The 25020-nt window shown below is 43.8% G+C and overlaps 1 protein-coding gene across 2 annotated transcripts in view; it reads left to right on the forward strand.

The window, feature by feature from the left end:
* Nucleotides 1-25020, forward strand: part of BANP (BTG3 associated nuclear protein) — a 1144281-nt gene that overhangs the window by 457621 nt on the left and 661640 nt on the right. For both annotated transcript variants that reach the window (XM_078669175.1, XM_078669176.1), the window contains one exon: nt 20288-20527. In XM_078669175.1, coding sequence (XP_078525301.1) covers nt 20288-20527 — 240 coding nt within the window. The remainder of the gene's footprint in view (nt 1-20287; nt 20528-25020) is intronic.

Genomic DNA, 25020 nt, shown 5'->3' on the forward strand with positions numbered 1-25020 from the left:
CACAGGGTCAGAGCTGATTTGCATATAGCCAGTGTCTAACCCAGGGTGATGTGGAGTGCAAAAAAACGATGGATTTAGGCCCAGATCCCTGTACTGGGGTGAATGTATGACATTGTTCTACATTCTGTCCATCAACATTGTTTTTTGCAATTTTCACCCCGAGTGGGCTGGGGATGCTCAGACGTGAGTCCCAGGCTCTCCACATCACTGGAGTCAAGCTATCCAGGCTGAATGAAGGCTGATAGCCAGAAACCGGTCCTTGGATGCTTGACTCCGGTCTGGGAAAGACATGGCTTGGTAGTTTGGACTGGACTGTTCCCATGGGGCACAGGGTCAGAGCTGATTTGCATATAGCCAGTGTCTAACCCAGGGTGATGTGGAGTGCAAAAAAACGATGGATTTAGGCCCAGATCCTTGTACTGGGGTGAATGTATGACATTGTTCTACATTCTGTCCATCAACTGTGTTTTTTGCAATTTTCACCCCGAGTGGGCTGGGGATGCTCAGACGTGAGTCCCAGGCTCTCCACATCACTGGAGTCAAGCTATCCAGGCGGAATGAAGGCTGATAGCCAGAAACCGGTCCTTGGATGCTTGATTCCGGTCTGGGAAAGACATGGCTTGGTAGTTCGGACTGGACTGTTCCCATGGGGCACAGGGTCAGAGCTGATTTGCATATAGCCAGTGTCTAACCCAGGGTGATGTGGAGTGCAAAAAAACGATGGATTTAGGCCCAGATCCTTGTACTGGGGTGAATGTATGACATTGTTCTACATTCTGTCCATCAACTGTGTTTTTTGCCACTTTCTAAAAGTGGCATTTCTACCATACTAGTGAAAAGTCCACTTACACCAATAGGCAGGATTTATCACCACTTGTCCAAACATGGCAGCACTACTCTTTTCAAATGAGAAATTACCCCTGAAAAACCTATAAGGGGATTCCCAGAGCTAACATTTGAGAGGAGCAGCACACACTGCGGTGAAAAACGAGATAGGGTGTTTGTCACTCCCAGGACATACTACACAATGAAGGCACATGTCCTATTTTTTACCTACACGGTACCCTGCCTATAGGGCTACATAGGGCCTACCTTATGGGTGGCTTATATGTAGTAAAACGGTAGTGTCAGGCTTGGTAAGTAACTGTAAATGCCAAGTCAATGTGGCAGGTCTGAGACAGGTTTGAAAGGCTACTTCTGTGGGTGGTGCAATCTGTGTTGCAGGCCCACTAATATTATTTAATTTATAGGCCCCGGGTATATGGGATACCGCTTTACAAGGGACTTACAAGAAAATTGAATATCCCAAGCAGGTGTAGACCAGTCGTACCATGTTTAAAGGAAAGAGCATGTGCACTTTAGCACTAATTAGCGGTGGTAAAGGGTCCCGAGTCCTAAAGCCAACAAGAACAGGCCAGAAAAAAATACAGGAGGAAGGCAAAAAGGTTGGGGATAACCTTTTAAATGGGGCCAGGCCCAACACTTACTTATCTTTCAAGTGACTTATCAAAGTCTAAAGGTACTTAAATGCCTATTAGTGTTCATTTAGAGAGCTTCTTTGGGTAAGGCTTCCTCCCAAAACATCTCCTTAGCCTGCATCACATCATATCCCACTTGGCACACATTTTCGGGATACTGGCAGGCATCATGCCCAATGTGTAAATTAAGTATATACCAGCGTATACAAACTAAATGAAATAATAAAAAAATAGATGAAGGTGCATGGCAACAATAATGTTAGCATTGACTTTTAATTGATGCCCAGGCACTTAAATCGAAGAAATCATAACTGCTATAGGCCAAGGCTTGATTCTGTAGGCCAAAAGAAGCATTTTTTTTAGTTTTGCACCTAAAATAGTAGGATTCCTGAATCAGGGTGAGGGGTAAAGTGCTCCATTTACTAGCAGCTTGTATCCTAGTGCTTAACCTACTGCATACTTGACCTTGGGGGCACAGGGTTCTTTGCATAATTCGAAAATTACTCCCTACGACACTCACGTGACCATTTCCCAGCAGTTCTTTTTCTTTCCATAAAATGTGTTGGCTCTGCGGACCATTTTGAGCCATTAATTACTCTCGCAAAGTCTCAAAACACAGAGAGAGCCGCCACGGTATACTTCCACGGATATAAAGCGGTGCGTTTGCTTTAGTTCAAAATTGTGTGCGGTTATCGCCGAGGGTAGAAAGTCTGAACGAGACTCCATAGATACAGTGTTATTTCCGTCAATTTCAAGTAATTTCGGAGTAGAATATTTGTGTCCTTTGGTTTTGTTCTCATTATAAACAGAATACTCAAATAGTATTCTTGGAACTCATTAAAGAAATATAGCATGCATTTATTTTAAATACCTTACTAAGAGGAATCTCAAAATGTTGCATAATCAAAGCGTAAACAAGGCAGAGATTGTGGTACTTCAACATCCATGTCACAATTTTTAAGTACTTGTAACCATACCAAAATCATTTGGTCATGAATGGTTTTTCAAACAAATGATTATAGTTTACTTTTTTTTTTTTTTAAATGTTCACCAATTTTCACCATTATTTGGTGTTGATTGTCGGATGATGCTCAGCGCCTCACAGGTCTCTGCAGTCTGACTGTGTTCCCATTCATCTCGCACTGCTGTCTTAATAATCCAACGCAGAGAAGTCTGTCCTACCTCAACTGTGTTCACTTGATGCAAATATGGCACTTGCACCCTGGACAGTGATGTGGAGACCCAGGAGCAGCTTTTTGTGACCAAGATGCTATGACTCCGCTCTCTTGCATTCTACATTATGGTCTTGATTGTAGGTAAGGCCACAGGGCACCAAATGGGGGCAGTCATGGGTTTGAACAAAAACTACTTCAAGAACACTTTAAGAAGGGCAAATGATGCTGAAAATCGAAGTAAAAGATGGCAATTCTCCTAAGAAAAAGACTCACAGTAGAGCTCTGCGGATAGTCTATGTTTGATTTCCCATATCTCTGCTTAGAGCAGGGGTCAGACACCTTTCGGTGTGCCACTGGGCAAGGTTGGGCTACTGAGCCTCAACCATGGCAGTTGAGATAATTTGCCTCTGATGTCCTGGGATCTGTCCTACTGGGCAATCTACAACCCTTTTAGCTCTCTGTTTATCAGAGGGAGTAATAACAAGCAGCCAGACTTCCCAGGGGATAGTGTGGGCCGCTCTAGCTTGGGACTCAACAAACGTACTCCAGTGTGATAAATGATTGTCCAACCCAGTGCTTGACTTTCGAGAAGAAAAGTACTTTAACATGCACTAGAATAAAATACAACACAAATGCAAGTATACAAGATCAAACTTAGAGTGCTGGTGCTAAAGTAGATAAACATCTATTTCAGTATGAACTCTGAGATTCCCCGCCACCCCCTTATAGTCTAGATAGTTCCCTCACCAGGTCTCTTTCTAGCATGATTAGGTTCAGTTGCTGATCAGCACTGTACTATTTTTAGCTCAGTACACTGGTTCTCACCTAGCAAGTCTCATTCAGTCTGTGAATGGGATGGCTCTTCTGGCGAGGCCGCCAGTTTCCTCTGAGGATTGTTTACCCTCTTCCAGGCTTTGCACGAGAATATGGTTCCCCTCAGCCTCCTCAGCAGTCAAGTCTGAAGATTGTCCTGGTTCTACTCAAGGGTGGTCTGTTCGGTACTCAGTGCAGCCCAAATTCTGCTTTACGCCTCGCTTGAGCAGGTGGTGAGGTCTTGCATAGGCCCGCTGGTTAGATAGCTGCCCATGGCTTCGAGCAGCTCTGGTTCACACAACGACTGGATGCAGGTGCAATGGGGTTCAGGCGATGCCAGGGTTTCACAACCCCGGCGCACTGGCTCAGATCGCACTGCAACTCCGCAGCTTGGGCTTGGTAACTCTGGACATGCCACAAATTTGTGATTTCTGCCAGGAATCACACTGGAGAGTCTAGGGCCCGCAGGCGCTATGGCACACAGATTGCTATCCACATTCCTCTCTTTCTGCAGACCCACTGCACTGAAATTTACTCTGCATCTCTCTCCTCCAGGGAGTACCTCCTGCAGGGTTCACAGGCTACTCTCTCTGAGCAGGCAATCTGATTTATAGATGCTTCAGGACAGGTAATCAGTTCTTGCAGCAAGGAGCGGGCTCAGGACGGTGATGTTCCCTTACCTTGCAGACTTTGGCTGTCCGGCAAACACCAGCTCTGTTTGTACACCAGTCCTCTGAGTGAGTACTCTGCAGAAAACTCACTTCTTTGGTCATAGAGAACTTGGAACTGGAACAACAGGTGTGTCAGTGGGTCCCATTTTTATACAGCCAAAGCAGACAGGAGATGTGTATTCTCTGTATGCACGTTCAGAACCAGTTTGGGGTTGTGCTGTTTTTCAAGTATATTTTCCAAGCTGCTGTCCAGAGGCATACGTTGTGTAAAGAGATAGCCTCACAGGAGAGTACTCATCAGTCTGGATCTCCTACAACAGAGGCACAAAGCTGTGAGTTTTCTACACCTAGCTGTCATCAACCGTACTAAAGAGTGATCGTAGAAAACCAAAAAGCTGGTATCACATAAGGGACCCCTTTCACCTAGGACAACAGAGACTACAAGTCCCACACATCACCCCATGATCTACCAAATTTCAGTGCTTCAGGGAGACTAAACGGCAGCTTCTCTCAAGCAAAATGCCTAATCGAATTTCTAAAGGAATCTTGTTTCCTCTTTCCCCACTTCACTCTCCTCCGTCTGGGAAAATAGCTGCATCTCCATTTTGCCCACAAAGTCAGACTTTGAATATCCAAAATGGGTTCCACAGGTCTCCATTACTGTGGTTCACACATACACACCATACATGTCCCATTCATGCCACATACAGTAACAGAAGGACATACAGTTGGACTGCTAGCGCTAGAAGCTGGATTAGCCCATGGAAGAAGAACTTTACTGAGTAGGCGTCCACCCCCGGGACACAGATAAAAACGTCTGGTCACTGCTATGGATTCTCAAAACACAGTAAACTGCCAGAACATGTCTATGCAATAAACCCATGACAGGGACACTAGCCATCTGTCTGCACACTGAGGGAATGCTTGGTGTGCCCCTCCAGGTCACAGGCCAGGTCCAGGACCACACTCATGTTATGGGAAAGATCTTGACCTCAGTGCAATCTCTAGATTGATGCGTGAGACCATTGCCATATATATATTTTTTAAACTGGATATCAAATACATGTAGTTGGGCACTTATGGCAGCAGATCGTGACTGTATACCATGCAGGGTACATTCCCATCACAACAGCAGTGCTTCGAGCTATGCTTGTACTCCAGGTGGCTATTTTGTTTCTGTGACTGGATATTATGAAGGGCATGATGTGTATTACACATAATTTAACTTGGACAAATCCCAAGATAAGTCAAGAGGAATAGTTACTTTGGCCGAAAACACAAATTGACCAAAAGACCCATCATCAAATCATGGCTCTACTCAAATTCTTAACATGATAGTAACTAAAAGGGGCTTTAGTTTGGTTGTAACATGACCTGGGGTGATCTGAGGAAGAGAATGGATGAGAAAGTGAATAAGTTAGTACATGGGGACAAATGTGGGGAGAACCGGTGTGAGAGGTCCGGTAATAAAAGTCAAAAAGTTATGCAAATAAGATACATGGGAAGTTGCACAAGGAGGGGGTGGACTCTCCTATCGAGGAGGGAGCAGTGTTGGCTGGCATCAGGTTTTTCTTTGGTATCAAGATCGCGCCTGAATCTCTGTGCCTTTACAGTCCTGGTTTTATCAATTACTAATGGTCACGGTGATCAATGAGTTGCTCAAGAATTCAGTAGGCACAGTCTCTGCATCTCTGTGCTATGTGGCCTTGATGACTGATTTTCCGTACCTTCAGGTCTCTGTGTAGGATATTGAGGAAAGCGTGGTTAAAGCCTCTATTCAAGCATGAGAACTGTGAGAGGGGCAGCCATCCTTCTGGAGAGACCAGTGCCCTCGCTGGGTCCTTCACCATGTCCCAATAATGCTCCAATCGACGCTCTTCCAGAGGTGTAGAGACCCATGGAAGGCTAGGACAAAAATGTCCAGGTTTAATTTCCTCCACAGAAAGATGGGAATATTGATAACCTGCAGGACTTGCAAAATCTAACAGGATGCACACCCCCTCCCATATAAGGAAAGGGGTGTTATGCAACATTAGTCCTTGACTAGTACTCCCTATCCTAGAGTACCTCGTTCTTACCAACAAGTGTTCGTTCTCTCCCTCTGGTGGTGATGCATATTAGGTGGGAAGGAACCAATATGCCAGCTAGGAAGTAAAAGAAGTGCATGGAGCCTGCTGATACCGGTCCTTTTACAGCACTGCTGCCTGCTTATGCGGTTTAACAGTGCCAAGTAAAATGCAGCCTTCATGGTTATTCCAAAAGCGAAAAAAGAGTGTCTGCTCATTCCCTGCTTCCACTTTGGACACCCAGGCGGATTTGTCCAGAGGTGCGCTGGACAGAAGTGTGGATCTCTCTTCAGTGGATTCCAACTTCACGCCGCGACCCATGGGCGATCCCCGGGGTATGACTAGCAGCAGAAAAATGTGAAGCCTTGACTCAGCCGCTGGCTCTCCCACTCTGGAAAAGATGAGTAGAGGCGAGGATCCAACCTCTCGGAAAAAGACATGTTGATTTGTTGTGATTAATATCCCAGATAAATCACTTGAGTGTTTATAGAAAGACAACCTCCAAGGTGTGTCTCAAAAGCCTTAAATGGAAGGTTTTTCCTTTTCTAAGTAATGAACAGTAGCCTGCAGAATTTCCTCAAATACATATTTTAACCAAAAGGATTAGGCACGAGAAGGGGATGATGATTCATCTTGTGCATAAATTCTGCTCCTCGCCTTTCCGGCAGAGACTGAGGTCATTAGCAGACTGCTCATTGCAGCCTCCAGTAAGGTAACACACACTGGACAGACAGACAGGCAGAGTGTGGCTTCCCGCCTGCGCTCATTACGTTTGTGAAACTAAATAAATGACATTCACAGACCTACCGAGTGTCTCCCTTCAGGAATGAAATACACTCATTTTATTTTCATCATCAGACACTGTTAAAGGAATCGCCCCCAGTAGAGGAAAGACAGCATAGTGTTCCAGCTAGAGGTGAATAATTTCACTCCTGTTTTATTGTAATTCCAATAGTAAATTGAGCGCAAGAACTTACTTTGGTACTCCCACTGTCTGGGTTGGGGTTGGTGTGGTTTGTTCATCTTTGAAGCTCTTATTTTGTGTTTGTCATTCAGTCCATCATACAGGACTAAGGTTGACCTTGACTCACTGTCATGTCTATTATGTTCATTGGTTTGCGTTTTATTGGACTACTAGCACTCTCTAGATCCTTACACTCATACCATGTCATATGCAATTAAACTAGTTACCTGGAGCATAGTTTGGAACCAGCATATCTGTAGAGTCACAGAGGCTTTTATCCAGGAAACACACGTGCCCCCCGGCAAGGCCCATTTCTTTGCAGATAAATCTGATCCAAGTAACTACTTCACTTCTTATAGTACATACTCAACTGGATTTGCTATACCGATTGGAAGATCGCTTCCCTACGCTGTAGACGTTTCCCATGTCGACCCCATAAGGCGTTTTATTTATCTCACTAAGTCACTCCATGGTTCACCAATCACGCTCATTAACTCCTACGCCCCAAACATACATTTCCCAGAATGTTTCAGAAACAGCCCAACACTATTGCGTTCGAAGCAACTCTAACATTTGGGTTGGTGACTTTAATCTTGCCTTAGACTTACTCCTAGATTCCACCAACCACCATAGAATGGGCAACTCTGATGCAGTTTGCACCCTTAAAAATCACTTGCCTCTGATGGCCTGATAGTATAGAAGGCATTGAAAGTTTACAAACAAGGGATTGCAATCTCTAAATAGTATCTTTAAATTTGTAGGGTGCAGCTCCAGTTTCTGGAAACCGAGTTAACAGTTTCGCAACAACAGTCTTCCTGTGACTTGCAGTTATAGGTAAGTAACTTATTTTCTTCTTGACTAGTTGCTTGCTCAGTACAGATCTCAGTACAGAACTTGGATATATGGAGGCTGAGAAAGACCTAGTAGAAATGCTGGCTTGGCTCCTGAGAGGGCCCTGACCCATAGCAGTTGTATCATCTTTATGCATGCCACAGGGGACCCCATAGTCGGTGTGGGGGTGATTCTGAACACTTTCCATGCCTTTTAAAAGCCCGGAAACTGTCAGATCCCAATGATGAGACTAAGACTTTTTTTAGAGAGAATATTGCCTTTGCTTCGGTTGAGGGTCGTGTGTGTCAGTTTCCTCTAATGTCAATAATGATATCCAAAATACAACAGGCCGTAGATTGCTTTCCTGGTGGCAAGCTTTGGACTTTATAAGTTTACGGACCTACTTTCCGCACGACTCCTTGAGCTTTACAATGCAGCTTTGGTGGCCGGGACCCTTCGCCCCACTACGAGAGTCTTCTACTTTCTATCATTGAAGAGCCAGAAAAAGAGCCCAGAGATGCTGGCAGCTATGGACCTCTCTCTTTCTTAAACCTGGAACCAAAGATTCTAGTGCCAATTCTTGCTAATAAATTAAACCTATTAATTTCCAAACGTGTCCTTCCTGATCAATCTGGTTTTATGCCAAGCAGGGCTACTTTCAACATTCCTCCAACAGATAAAACTACAGCTTCAGAACCTAATATCAACGATCCATCACTTAAATAGGAGCCTCAATCACTCAATCTTTCTTGATGCCGGGAAAGCCTTTGATTTGATGGAGTGGCTTTTTTTTCTTACAGTCACTGGAGGTAGGCAGGTGTATGCGGCAGGGGTGACCTCTATCACCATTATTATCCAGTATTGGATTTTTCTTAGGTTCACATGCTTGAATCATTACCTGTCGTCGAAGTGGGAGCCCCACAGTACCATAGTAAAGCAGTATGTATAACTATCATAGTCTATAATGACACCAGGCCATCCTTTTAATAGCCTGGATCACTCACAAGAGAGCCTTAGTCCCGCATGATATTCACTGCACGTAGTGTGTGAGTGGAGTCTCGTTAAGCTTGGCTCAGTTTTTTCTTCATTCAAGATATTTAAAGTTATTTCTACTTTTAAAATGTCTGACAGAAAAAATGCCTTTTCTGTCCCTGCAAGACCTGTGGGAAGAAAAGGTTTCATGTGGATGACCCACATAAGGATTGCCTTTACTGCCTCTACCCCCAACACAAGGTAAAAAAAATTCAAAATGTATCACTCCTTCTTTCTCACAAACCATTGAAGGACAGGGAGTGGAGGCTTCTGTTGTGGCTTCAAAAAGCAAAAACTCAGAGAACATTTTCTTAGGAAGACCGTGATACCTCTTCTAGGTCTCACAAGAGAGCTAGGTACCACGAAGGGACTTCCAAGGAGAGCAGGGAATCCCTGAAGACTTTCCATCAGGCCAATGTTTCTAAATAAAAGGACAAGCAACAACAATTCTTATCTACACCATCTGCTCCTTATATAGGGATCACTCTCATGCCTACTCCTCGGACCCTTCAATGACTAGGCTCAAATCATCTCTCCAAACTGCATCAACAGTACCGTAACCGTCAACTGTAAGATTGTCGACGACCACCATCACAACTGGCTCGTCGTCGAGACCGTTGATGGCTAAAACTAGGACAACAGCCTCCATAGAAACTACCATCTCATTGACGAAAGTTGCAGCATCAACGAAGATCCCGTCGACAATGACCCCATCAACGATGCCCCCATCGAAGATGACTCCGTTGACAATGGTCCCATCACTGGCAGTCCCGTCGACAATAACGATTCCAGCTATGAGGGGCACAGTATCTACAAAGATATCTAAACCCAATACTTACATCTCTCTGATGCCGTCAGCGCCACTGTCTACGAGAATAACAATTACAAAGATAGCAAAGACCTCCTTGCGTCCGGCGGTTACTTTACCCAGCAAAGTTTCACGTCTGCCCCCAAACCCTTTACTGGACTTGGAGGAGTCCAACGAGGACCGCTCTTTTGGACCTTCTCACAGCCCTTTGGAACTTTGGGCGAAGTTCCAGGAAGAGGACGATGACTTTGAGGAGGAAACAATGTATTACCGAGACTATCATCCTCCTCCTACTCAGAGGCATTTTGAGCACTTCACATATTATGCTGATCCTCCACCCAGACAGGATGATGTGCAAGTGCCTAGATCCTTGGTTTAGGATCTCTAGGCTATGCTGACTGACTACAGGAAACAATTTTCTCAACCTTCTGAGGAATACCTAGAGGCACCACCACAACCTGTTCCCCCATTACACCAGCGCCTATCCCTCCACCAGCTACTCCTAGAAGGGCGCCTCTTCCCATATAGCAGCACCACCAAAGGGAGGATCGGTCGTCATCTAATGACGACAGAGGGGAAGGCAAGATTCCCGAGCCTTATCCTCCACAAGATGCCTGCAATAATTATGTCATATCCACATCGCCCCCACCTCCTCAACGACCTTTTGGTTTGCCTCCAGAGGACACCGGAGGCTTTCATAATCTAATGGATAGAGCGGCAGCTAGGTTCCACATGCTTAAATTGGTTAAGCAGTCCGACTGTTTCCTGTATGATTTCAAGGAACAAACAATAAAGTCAACTCAGGCTATACCCATCATCGCCTACGTCTGGCAAGAGGGTGTGAAGATAATGAAGAACACTGCCACAGAGGTGGCTGTCCTGCCTCATATTGACAAGAAGTATAGGGCCCCATAGAATTCCCCTGCATGCCTGACAGGATAGCCCAAACCGGATTCCGTAATTTCTCAAGTGGCACAACACAGATCCCAAAACTCGTCCGCTCCTATATCTGTGCCAATGGACAAAGAAAGGCGCTGTTTAGACCGCATCGGCAAGAGGTTTTCCACCATGTCTTCTTGCAGCCAACTCTCTGGCTATTCCCGGCCACTTTGACCAGCAGATGTGGTCGGATATCAGTTCCCTCATTGACCTCATCACAGAAGACAAAAGACCTGAGGCCAAGATCTTACTGGAGGGTGAGCACACCTCCTCTGAGATTATAAATTGCGTCATGGACATCGCCTTGACATGCTTCCCTCAAGTGGCCGATGCAGTTGTCTTAAAGCCACAGGGATGGCTTAAAGCAACATATTTTGGACTCGAAGTCCAATCTAAGATACTTGACATGACGTATGATGGGAAAACACTGTTTGGCAAGCACACTCAGGAAGTTGCCCTTTCAGGGGTCACATGGGCGCTTTTTCTCAACCTACAGGGGTGGCTACAAACGTTCCCAGCAATACAAGTTCTATCAGCACCAATAAAGAACTGCGCACCAACAGCAAAAATACTGTCAACCATCCATAGCGGGTTTCTCTAAGCAAGGCCCCCACAGAAAGCCACCAGCTCAGTGCCAGGAGACATACCCAAACCTCCTCCAGGCACTAGCTACACCACCTTCTTCTCACCTCATAGGTGCAAATATCTCCAATTACCTCCATCATCGGAAAAGCATCACCTCAGACAGTGGAGTTTTGGATCTAGTCATCTATGGCCATACCCTGGAGTTTACGGAAAGACAACCAAACAATCCACTAAGGAGAGCGCACCCCTCCCCCCCCTTGTCTTTCCGTATTAAGAAAGGAGGCGCTCATAATGCTTGCCAAGGTAGTAATAGAGAAGGTTCTGGTAGGTCAAAAGGGAAGAGGATTCAACTCCTGTTTTTCCTCATTCTTAAGTCAGGGGAATGGCGACCCACCCTAGATCTCAGGAAGCTAAACAAATTCCTCCGCAAGCAATCCTTTCTGCTGGTTACTCTTCCCCAATATCCTCCCCCTCCTGAACAGTGGAGACTTCATGCCATCTCTAGACCTGAAAGATGCATATTTCTATATCCCCATCCATCCCAAACACTGCAAATATCTTGGCTTCACTGTAGCTGGTACCCATTACCAATTCAGAGTCCTCCCATTTGGCCTCAAGTCAGCCCCTCCCATGTTCACCAAGTGTTTGGCCCTGGTAGCAGCCGCTCTTGGGAAACAAGGTCATCAGGTATTCCCCTACCTAGACCACTGGCTGCTAAAACCTTCAACTTTAAGGCAAGCTACAAAAACTTCAAGGCAAGCTGCCAGAACTACAAAAGCCTGCCTGTAACTGTTTCTAAAACTAGGTGTCCCCATACATCGATGAAAAGCCTCAACGACTCCCAGTTAAAAGATGCAGTTTCTAGTTTCTGCAACTCAGAACAAAGCCTTCCTCTCCCAGGAAAGACAAAGGAGACTAGCAGACTTGTCTCACAAAATCTCAAGAAAAAAGTACATTTCAGTGAGGCTGTTCAATCCGCTACTTGGCATGATTTCTTCCGCAATCAACCTAGTTCTACTGGCACAGCTAAAGATGAGACCATTGCAGGAAGAACTGCAGTGCCAGTGGATTCATTCAGAAGGGTCCTTCGAGGACTTGATAACCATAACCTCAAGGATGATAGACACACTGGCGTGGTGGGCTCACAGATTTTATTTATCACAAGGCCTCAAGTTTATGTCATTGGTACCCGATTTCGTAGTCACCACGGATGCTTCACTAGAAGGCTGGGGAGGCAACTTGCAGGACCTACAAATCTATGGAAAGTAGTTGACTCGTCAAAAGGCTTTGCACATCACCAGCCTGGAACTGAAAGTCATTTTCTAACCCTCCAGACCTTTTATCTGAGTATAGCAGGATACTCAGTGCTGGTCCGTACAGACATTACGACCAGCATGTATGATATCAACAAGCAAGGGGTACCAAATCTCTCACGCTTCCTCACAAAGCTCAAGAGCTGTGGATTTGGCTCATGGCCCACAAGATATCCCTGAAGGCCGAACACGTGTCCAGAGTACACAACACTGTGGCGGACACTCCGCAGAGCCAAAGACAGTTGCCACGTGGGGAAAATGGACCAACTACAGCTGGACAAAATCTTCTCTCTGTGGGGGAAACCAGCACTGGGCCTCTTCGTGTCAAACAACAACTCCAAATACCAGTTCTGCACAAGTCGATATCCCCTCCATGGGTCTTGGGGGGGCATGCCCTTTTGATGATATATATATATATATATATATGTATATACATATATATATATATATATATATAAATATATATATATATATATATTTTTTTTTTACACACACAAACACACACGTGTTTACTGCTTTGTCACCCACTATTCTGATTCAAACATGTGAATCTATGAAAGAGCCATTACTGGATAAGAACATAAGTTACTTATCTGTAACTGCGGTTATTCAGTATTGGCATCTTTCATAGATTCACATGCAACACACGCTCCTCCCCTGAGAGGCCCCCCTTATGACTAGGGATGATGTTCCCACTTGTTCCTGAAAATCATTTTGGCAGTGTTTTAGTGGGTGCTAGAACCTGATTGGTCATAGTTCAAGTTTGATCCTTTTTTTAAATGGACATAGATAGGCAATTAAACTGAGGACCTAGTGCCAATATAGCCTATGATAGTTATACATACTGCTTTACTATGGTACTGTGGGACTCGCACACTTACGACGGGAAATTATTCAAGCATGTGAATCTAGGAAAGATACCAATACTGGATAACTGCACTTGCAGGTAAGTAACTTATTTTCTTATTTGCCTTAGTCATTGAACCCCTCACTTCCCTTCTACGTGAGAGATAAATTCATAGAGGCTTGAGATTTCCAACATGTCGATACATCATTTCCCTCTATGCCGACAATGTACTGATAATTATAAGGAACCTTGGAGTAATCTTAGTCCAATTGTTCATAATATTTTACATTTTGGTGGCTTTGCAGGCTTGCGCATTAATTGTGACAAGTTTGAAATATTTCCCCTTACTGATTACGCTGCCCCTTTCTCCTTAGATTTCCCATTGACATGGAGATGTGACATGGTTTGCTATCTTGAGATACAGATTAGTAAATGTTCTGTACCAATCCTTCAAGATAATTATGACCCAGTGCTGAGTGAGCTGGAGGCATGGATTGAGCAATGGATCGATGGATTGAGCAATGGATCGCTCTCCCATTGTCCTTAGCGGGCCATGTGGCACCTAATAAGATGATAATTCTCCCAACATTTTCATGTTTACTCATAAAAACGACCCCACATATAGAAAATGTTCTTCTGATTCCGAACAATGCTAATATGACTCATCGGGGGCAAGATTCCACAGGTGAGTTTGAGAGGCTCATGCGGGCCTGTGGAAGTGACCCAAAATGTTATTTCCTTTCTTGACAACTGTGCTAAACCATATACTGGATTAACCCTAAATGCCCCACTCCATCTCCCGATTGAAAGCTAGCAACTTGAACTGGTCAGACTGGACACAACTCTAGCTGCAAGACAACTCAACCTGGTAGATCTATTGAATCAGTCCACTGCGTGCACTGGGCTATGTGGGCACTAGTGAGGAAAACAGACTTTCAACCGTCTATTCACTCACAATTTCTGCCTTTGATAATCCTTACTTGTCCGCTGCAATGGACAAAACTATATGGACCACATTCTCAGGTTGGGTGTCACTAGAGTGGGCCAGTTGTTCTGAATTTTTTTTCTTTTACCCTGGAGCCGTTCCAAGCATTGGGCGAGACTATGTGCTCTATATTTTTAATTTAGACTTCAGTATTCTTCTGCCGTCCATTGGACCAACTTCTGGTAGAAGCCACAAGAATTCACTCATTTCCTGTGAGTCTAATAGGAACAACACATTTTTTTATCCTAGCAAGTGATAAAACCAATGCCCGGCGTTTAGGTGCAGAGGAAAAATCCTTACAAACATTAGCAAGATGTTCATGTACCAACGCACATAGCCACTAGCAACCGTAGGTGTATCCCAATGTCCAGAGATGGATTCCCATCAAAGTCTTGTTAATGATCAATACTATCATTTGGTCATCCAAAGGTAGGGATGGTAAGTGTCTAGATCATTGAGACAGGATCCATACCCTCCATAAGAGACAGGGTTGTAGACCCCGAGTTGCTCGTAGACCATATGTTTGTTCATTAAGTGGGAACTAGTGCAGTGCAAAAAGAAATATGTGAGGATAAAAAAGAATAGAGAAAGACAGCGGAGCAAACTTTAATGGCTATCAGTCTCTTTCAGATTAAAACCAAGAACAGCGCAATCATAGCAGTTCAAACAAATAGCTGCTGAGGGGCCCTGGTACATGAACATCTTGCTAATGTTTGTAAGGATTTTTCCTCTGCACCTAAACACCGGCCATTGGTTTTATCACTTGCTAGGATTAAAATAAATGTTGTTCCTATTAGACTTCCAGGTTTTCTTAGTTATTCATGTTAGTTGGTAGGGGACGTAGCCTGGCTGGGTCTTTAAACTTCCCTGAGACCCTCTTACCCTGTATGTTATATGACTCTTAACCACTTCCATGCTAATGACAAGGCCAGCTCGTCATGCAGTTTACTGGACCTGTGCTTATGACGAGCTGACCTTGTCATGAACAATGGGAAAAGTCCAAGTTCAGCATCCAGCGGGAATTGCCTTAGCATTCAAGGTGTTAAAGAAAGTGCAGACCCTTCTCTCCAACAAAATCTGGGGCCACTGCTTTGAACAGATAAAAACGTGTCTTCATTACCCACAGGCATAGACTCATTTACTTAAACTTCATTCATAGAGTATACTTAAACCTCAATTAATTTGCATCATATAGACTAGAATTGGCCTTCTAAATGTGACCCATGTTCCAAAGACCCGGCCGATTTGATTCACCTGACATGGAACTCTGTCCTGATTGAGGCATTCTGAGCTGAAGTGGCTGGCACAATTGGTGAAATAATAAATGTCCAATGCCATCTACTCCACTTCCTATGTTCCTGGATTATGTTCAAGAAAGTCCCCGCCCCCAAAGATGATTAGTGGACCTGCTGCTACTTCATGCCTGGCATTGGTTGAGTAGGGCATGGTTGACGGATCCCATTCCCAAACAACAAGATTGGTTAAAAGAAGTAATATACTGTAACGAAGAGACAGAAATGTATAGGTCTCTGAAAATGAGGCCTAGACATATATGGGGACTCTACCCAGAATTTATAATGCAGCTTACGATGACAGATGAGCTGGTCACTGCACCATCCTTGGATATGCCACCCCACCAAGTCATAGCTAATTCTATTAACCCCCTTTGACCCGCAGACTACTAGGCAACCACACCTCCAGACTGTCACAAATGTTTGCTTAATGTACGATTGCTATACCAATATTTTCACATGTCTTCTTGTTTTTAGATGACATGTTTTTATAAGCATTTTTTTATATATATATCTGGTCGGCCTACATTCATTTGCCCTGATTAGAATATTGAAAGTTCTGTTGTAACATAATCAAATAGATTAAGTTCAATACACCACACTGGTAAAATACTTGGAATCTAACAATCTGCTCCATCACTCCCAAACAGGCTTTCGCCCTCAGCTCGGGACAGAGACGGCCCTTCTAGCAGTAACAGATGAGGTGAGGAGGATACTGGACCAGGGAGGCACTGCAGCAATTCTCCTCTTAGATCTCAGTGCCGTATTCAACACTGTTAACCATAACATCTTGACCTGCTAACTCAAGAATCTGGGAGTGACAGGCACGGCATTAACCTGGCTCCAGTCCTTCCTTAGTGACTGTTTCTTCCAGGTGTTTGAAGGAGATGATGTGTCCAACCGGTTGCCTCTTAGTTGTGGGATCCCCCAGGGCTCCTCCCTGAGCCCCACGCTATTTAATATCCACATGAGTCCCCTGGCAGAGATTGTCCATCCATTCGGCATAAAGACCATCACCTATGCAGATGATACGCAGCTCGTGGTGGCATTAAACCACCCCGAGAGGTCATCTTGCATCCTGGGTCCTTGCCTAGAGGCGGTGGCCGAGTGGATGGAGCTCTCATGCCTTAAGCTCAACGGGGACAAACCAGAGCTCATGCTCCTTGGCAACTCACTCTCTTTTAACCTCGCTCTCCTCTGGCCGGATTGCCTCGGCCACGCCCCAGATCCAAAAGCCCAGATCAAGAGTCTTGGTAAGTGGCTTGACTGTTCCCTCAGCTTCAACCACCAGGCCACCAAGCTTTCAGCCACCTGCTATAGTCTGATGAGGATGTTGTGTAAGATCCTCCTCCTCCCCTTCCAGTAGGATCATGGTCCAGGCTCTTATTCTCTCTCGCCTGGACTACGGGAATGCCCTGTACCTGGGAGCTCCCCAATTCACCATTCACAAACTTCAGAGGATTCAGAACTATGCGGCACGCCAACTTCTTGAGATTCCTCGCAGGCAATCTGTGAAACCAGCACTAAGGAGCCTTCACTGGCTCCCTATCACGACTAGGATACAGTTCAAGGTCATGTGCTTGGCTCACAGAGCCTTCTGGAAGAACGGTCCGGTTATCACTCACTCCCTCATCACCCCCTATCAGCCTTCCAGAAACCTTCGTTCAATCCTCTCCTTTCTCGCCACCCCAAAGAAAATACGAAGAGCTAGATGGGGCGGGCGCTCCTTCTCCTTTAACGCCACCAATCTCTGGAATACCCTCCCTTCCAATCTGCGGAAGGAACCTAACCTGTTGGCATTCCACAAACTCTTGAAAACCTATCTCTTCAAGGTATCGCTTTAACTCCTGTGTCTTTCTTCCTGCCCTGTCCATAGCGCTGGGAGGCCTCAGGGTAGCCACGCGCTACACTAATACAAATTCATTCATTCATTCACAAAGATTTAAAAATAAATTGGTAGAATTTGGATTTCAAGAACTTCATAAGTTCTCAAACTTCTCTTTCTGAAGTGTGGAAGGAATTTACATCTGTTCTCTACTTTTCAAAAACTCTAGGACTTTTTTCCCAAAAAGAACTATCATTTAACCAACTGCATCTTAATAATATTACAAGGAAGCAGGTTTGAATGATTGAATGGTGTTGTAGTCTGGAGAGAGGAGGGAGACCACAAGTGGCCATAAAAGGATGAGTGGAATTTTGCACTTCATGTTCGATAAATTAACTTTTTATACTCAAAAATCAGAGTTTCCAATGTCAGTGAATATATAACATGACAGAAATTGCCTTGTTAGAGGGAAATGGAAGGAAACGTGGGTAGAAACAAGTGCATACCATATGCGTTGTCCCTGATAAAATGCATTGGTGTAGCCAACAATGTAAATTAGAACAGTATTTTTGTTTTATTGTTATTGTTGGGTCGTATGTATATAGAGTAAAATGACATGGACAGGAGGTGATGTCTTTCTTCAGTCTCTGTGCATGTATTGGGTAAAATAGCACATCCTATGACTACCGGAGACGTTCACTTTCACATCATTTTCCTGAACTGACCAGATTTCAAAAACTGCATCCATTGCTATTGGGACACCTGCAAGAAAATGCCGCTGCTCCTGTTTATATACCAGGGGCTCATAATACTATAGCGAGAATTTCTCACTGAGCTAGATATATTGAAATGCCATTGAAATTATGACCTAAATATATTTTTTATTGCTAATTTTCAAAACTTAGTTTTCTTAGCCTACTAGATTTCAATAAACATGAATAATGAATCAGATACGTATTGAGAAAAATCAGCAATTGCCCACTATTTTGCACAGATGTTTGAATTTGATTAAGCCATTTGTTTCTTGTTTCATCAGAGGTATCCCAGATAAACCAAATTTTTATCCACAATTGTCTTGAAAATTTAAAGAATTGATTGGAATTGTTTTCAACATTTTAACCATCTTTTTATTATATGTAGTCTTGATTTATTGTGTAGATTGTCTGGATTTAAAAGATAACCCCAGAAATAGATAAATCATTTACGTTATTTCACCGGATAAACTTTTTAATGAATGCTGTCTTTCTAAGACCAGCAAAATTAGAGATTTTGTACTCCTGCCTTTGCCATTTGTCATAGTTTTATAGTGCCCTTTCTTATGTGCTTCAAACTGTTTCTTTATAAATTTATGGAGTTGGAAAATTAAACGTGATTTTTCGCTTGATATAATAATCATTCATTCTTTAACAGGCACTTTTGCATAACATTAATGGGCTTCTAGTGTCCTGTGTCTCAGTTAGGCCCAGTGGGATACAGTGTAATTTTACATGTACACATTTTTCCGAAGTTTCCTTCTCCTTCAACACATTTACTTTTGACACACATTTGTGTGCATGACAGTGCAGCATTAGTTTCCATGAAACTACATTTGCTTACAAATTCCGCTTTGTAAGAACACATTATCACAACACCTTGAACATCCAGTGCAAGGTCTGAACATACGATGTGCAAATGTGAATGTGCAGCTATCTATAGAACATAAACAATGGTGGCCTGACTAAGGTCTCAGCTCCGAGCAAGGTTGCTTTTTGTTCTAAATAAACCAGCATTACCAGGCCTTAGGCAGAAGAGCACTTATTGTCACTGCAAGGTCAATACACTCTGAAACCTCAGCTTAGCTGCTTGCTGATCCCTCTGCAAGGAGGGATGTCAAACCTCTGACCAAGATGGGGGCCTACATACTTTCCCTTCAGGTAACGGAGGTTGGATCATCCAATCGGCAGGCAGAATGCACACACACCCTAGAAACGTAGGTTCTGGAATGCATAGTAGGAGTATTCTATCTAGATAGTGTTTTATCTGCTCGCATGTATACATTGTTTAGCAAGATGGTGGAACGGTTGATTCTGTTCACTGTCCTTATCTTGCTAATTACTCTTTTTTTGCTTCTTTATATTGATCATTGCAGCGCATATATTCTATTTGAGAAGCACAAATGTTCAATAAATACTGAACACGCCCCTTTGTGTATTCTTTGTATATTTCTCTGAGATGGAGCTCGATTGACTGAGCAAAAGGGTTTTAGATCTGTTACCACGATTACTGGGGAGACTGGGTCGACATGTTCTGTGGTTGTCCAAGCAATTTGCTACATGTCTAGGTTTAGGTGAGCTTATGGTGGCACTGTGACCTAGCTGGCCTATTGCACAACATCTCCTGGGTGTGTGCACGGAATCACTCTGGCACATCCTAAAGTTTATGTTGCCTTACAAACAAACGTGCAGTACCTACTGGAAAGTGGAAACTACACAACACTAGTATACACATTAGACCACAATTGCCCTTTAAACATGCAGGAATGCTGATGGCCTAAGATGAAAGTACATAAGGGGAAATAAAGTTGACTACAGTTTTGCCTTCTTCTGAAGTTTTTGTGCTATCGGAAAGCACAGTAATACAAATCAACATGCTGCGGTATTGTTAATCTGCTTTCTTTGTTTCAGAGGACTACCCCAATGGGACATGGCTTGGTGATGAAAACAACCCCGAGATGCGAGTTCGCTGCCCCATCAGCTCAGCAGACATGCTACACATAAGCACAAATTGTCGGACTGCCGAGAAAATGGCTTTAACGCTCCTAGACTATATCTTCCATCGCGAAGTTCAGGCCGTCTCCAATTTGTCAGGACAAGGCAAACATGGCAAGAAGCAGCTAGACCCGCTTATGATCTATGGAGTGAGATGTAAGTGCTTCTATTACTGAATTGGGATTTCATAATTTGAAACATCTATGCCTTTTGAATGAGTTTAGCTCAAAGATTTAAATGAATACGAAATATCCCTATTGTTTCAAATATATTTATTACACATACTATATGGTTTACATCGATTTGACTGATATAGTATTAAAAAAAAAAGGTAAAAGGAGATAAATAAGGAAGCTGCTCAAAATGCTTATATTGTTTTGCACATATATACCCCTGGTATTCTATGCACTCGTCTCAAACAAGAATTTGTCTTTTGTTTGGCACTCTGGTATCACCAAGGGTATCATCGCATGGAGTCCTAAGTTAGTTCTTATATAGTGCATCCTTTTATTAGTGTTTATAAAGCAACCTTTATTTTGGTTGAGTTGCAAATTGTTGTGTTCTCATTAATCAAACAAGCCTAAGGATACATTTGGGTCTGATTGGACATACCTGATCCCTGTTTTGGGCAGATACATAATCCTGGAACGTCTGCCAGCTGATGACAAACCCATTAACTTGGCATTTCTCAAAGTAGTCAATTGTTAAATAGCAGTGGTATTCCATAGTTGAGTTAGTCATGAACTAGACTGTTTCATCGTTTTTTATCGCACAAAGACTATCTTGCAGATAAAGCGAGCAGGAGGAGATATTGGTGATTAGCATTTTAAATGAGGACCTTAACAAGGAAGCAAAGAGGACATGAGCTGGATCTTTATCATATGTCCTCTCTTTTATACTACACACTTTTTTGGTACATCTGTTCGTTAAAGTATCCATTCGGGACAGTTGTGCCAGTTGTGTAGGAATCTTCAGTCATCCCGGAGATCTTCACTCAGCTGTCCAAGTAAGCTATTGTGAGCAGAAATACTGTACTCCTAATAGCAGAACAAAGAATCTGTTCAATTCTCAATCAATCCACTGACATGGATTGAGCTCCAATGGCTATCTTCCGCAGCAGCATTGACCCAGGCTTCCCATCACATTATGTTATTACATTTCTTGTTGAAGATTTTAGACCTAGGCTTAGCACAAAGAACATAGAAGGAAGGAAATAGAGAAGAGGGAGTATGGGGACCAATGGCAGAAGATTGATAACAAGCTATTTATGTTCTGTAAATAGTAATGCTATTTGCAATAGATTTCCACAAGCTCCCTGCTTGACTCGGTGTTGTGCTTGATAACAGCACATTATTTTTCCCGTCTATGAATACTCTTTCTTTCGTTAATCCAATTCTTATTTTCTCACTTTGCTGGTTATTTGTCTGCAAATTAAAATTAATCCACTTTTCAAAATGCAGAAAAAAAGGAAAACTCGATGTCACCAGCAGTCTGGAACGCCACCTTTTGTAACTCCTCGCCGTCTCAGAAACAAAACAATGCTCCTGCCGATCCTGAAGTAGCATGAAGACCAACATGTTGTTGCTAGCCGGTAGTTTCTGCTTATCCCAATTGTTCACACCACCAGTCAGCACCTCCACTGACCATGAGCAGAGAGAGCATATTCTACAATCTCCTTTTCCCCAAATCCTTGAAATGACTAAAAAGTGTGATCTCTACTTTATGTAAAACATTGCTGACCTGCCCATATGTCTGTTCAGGAAATCAAAGCAGATCAATAAGATCCTTTGTTTTGGGAAGGTTTTGTGAAGAATACCAACAAGTATACCGGCAAATCCATTAAAAGAGTTCAAATCGCCTTGCTCTGAAGCGGGATGAACAGACTTGTGTGCTGTATTTCCCAGCATTCATCTCTTCAGTAAGTGGCATCACTGAATCCATCTCTACAGGAAGTGATGTCACTGGTTTCTGGTAAAACCCATCTTTAAAAGAAGAAGCCAGACAAGAATCGTCATTCGCTACCATTAATTTCTGCAGGAAGTAACGTCACAGCATCCATCTCTAGATGAAGAGACTTTACATCTTGCTTTCTTCCTATGTCAGTCAACTCCCCGATAGTGCCCTACTAATCAAGCAATTGCAGAAAAGGCAGACATAGACATGGTCATCTCCTCTTTGGGCAGGAAGGGCTTTGTGCCAGAACCCCAGTACCACTGCAGCTTACAAGGTAAGTTACAATGTGCCTCATCCAACACGCCACACTACCCATTCCAACCCCACCCAGACCTAGTCCACAACAACACTCAGATGGCATCCCAATAACACATAGACCCAACCTCAGACTTGCTCCATTGACTACACACAACTTCAAAGTAGAAAACACAAGCTCCAGTTCATGCTGGTCAGTGCATGTTCTGTGGTAGTGCAGGCTCTAGACATACACTCATCACTGACACATCCTTGATGCACCCTCATTGCAGATATATGGGTCACTTGCACATTCTCGTTAATCCTAGACATCCTTCACTCAAGAGACTGTACCATCCATCATGCAGATTATGCTCATACAATAGGGAGAGGCCTCCCAATCATCTTGAAGTCCTCTTGGTCCTGCATCACTGGAAAGCAGACAACACTCAACTGCATGGAGATCCTCACATGCCTTTTCCCACATTCCACAACTCAGTCCGCCATCTTCCTTCTCAACTCCAGCATCCTGAACAGACCAAGGACGCATTCCATCTAATCAACACACTCAAAAGGCCAAATCCCTGGCCTCCTCTTCTCGAAACCACCAGCCATACAATGCAAGTTCCCCATTCCCCCATATTAAACCAATCAACTTGCCCTCCACAACACCCTGCTCAGTGTCCAACCAATACATTGAAGCCAACCCAAAATGGAACAACAAACCGTCAGATCCTTCAAAGACTTCCCCATTGGCAACCAAAAGCTCAGAATTAGCACTTGCCCTACATTCTCAACTCTTACTTTAAAATCTTTCAAAAGGACTTTAGTGCATTTCTAGAAAAATATTTGAACACCCACGCTCCAACTAAAACATGCAGGTGCCAAGTGAACCCATCAGCATCCTGGTATTCCAAAAACCTGATTGATACTGAGCCCTCCATCTGCAGACAAGAAAGAAAATGGAAGAACACCACACGTCCTGCTACCTCACACTACTGAAGTCCCTTCACGTATCATGCAGACACCTCATCATATCAGCCAAAGCGAAGTAGTATATTTGCACCATCAATGAAACTGCCAACAGAAGTAGAACACTCTTTAAAACAATAAAGTATTGAATCAACCCCCTGCTTGACCGTCCCATCCCGCGTTCGACGAATAGGTGCAATACCAGCAACCACTTTTTCAATGTAATAATACAGAAGGTGTAACACCACATGAACAAGACCAAATCTGTTTCTCCTCTGATGCACACTTGTCTGTACTACATCCCACAATGGTGAACATTCAAACAACTGCCCCTCAAACACCAGGTCGACATCCTCCGCTCCCTCAAAGCCACCAACTTTGGAAATGTCTTATTCTCCCCCTTCAACAAAGCCTCCATGGAATAGATCTTTGATGTCTGCTCGCCACTGTCGGTGCCTCCCTCACTCAAAGCATCTTTCCTGAACTTCACAAGACAGGCCAGATCCTCCTACTCTTGATGAAACCCACACTAGACTCAGATGACCTCACCAACTATCAGCCCATCACTGATATACTCGTAATCAGCAAGATAATCAAAACACAGTCTCTACACAATTTCAGAATCATAGCAATACCAATCATCTCCTCCACAATGTTAAAACTGTACTTCAGATCACCCTGCAACACAAAGATAGCTATCTTACAATTCATAGAGGACGACCCCTAACCACAGATAAAGATTACTTCTGCCTTCTGATATTACTGGGCCTCACAGCAACCTTCAACCCCTAGATCACCCCCCACCTTCAGCCATACTCTGATGCTGTGAATGGGATTCACTGGGAACTTTCTTCACTGGTTGTCCTCGCATATATCCAGCCGACAACATTTCGTCCATATGGGCACCTCCAGGCCCAGAAGATCACAATCACTTCTGGGGTCCCCCCGGGTTCTATCTTGTCCCACATCATTCTCGCCATCTACTTAGAGCCGCTTGGGGCTCTAATCATCAATGACCAAATTAAAATTCACCAGTATGCTGATGTTCAGCACCTACCTGAAACTTAACACCACCTAAACAGAATTCCTGCTTTTCCTTAAGAATAATAAGAAACGGCTACTTCACGTGTTTTTGAATGACATGAACCTGGATGAATTCGAACTCCAACTTTCAGCTAGTGCCGCAACAGTTGGTTTCACCCTGGACTCTGATCTCAACCTCAAGAAACACATGGCCAAGAAAACCAAGACTGTCTGGCACCTGCACCCAACTAAAGAAGTTGAAACCATTTCTCCCAGAAAGCAACTTCAGAACTGCTGTTCAAGTCCTCATATTCTTGTATCTGCATGATGGCAATGCCTTCCTCCATGTATTTTCACATCTGGGAGGTTGGCGATGGCCAGCTCCACGGGCTCTCAGACGCCCCACTAATCCCCTTAATGGGTATCCTTCAAGGAATTAAAAAATATGTTCACATCATCTCCCCCTG

Source organism: Lissotriton helveticus, chromosome 12, assembly GCF_964261635.1.
Source record: "Lissotriton helveticus chromosome 12, aLisHel1.1, whole genome shotgun sequence".
Lineage (NCBI taxonomy): Eukaryota > Metazoa > Chordata > Amphibia > Caudata > Salamandridae > Lissotriton > Lissotriton helveticus.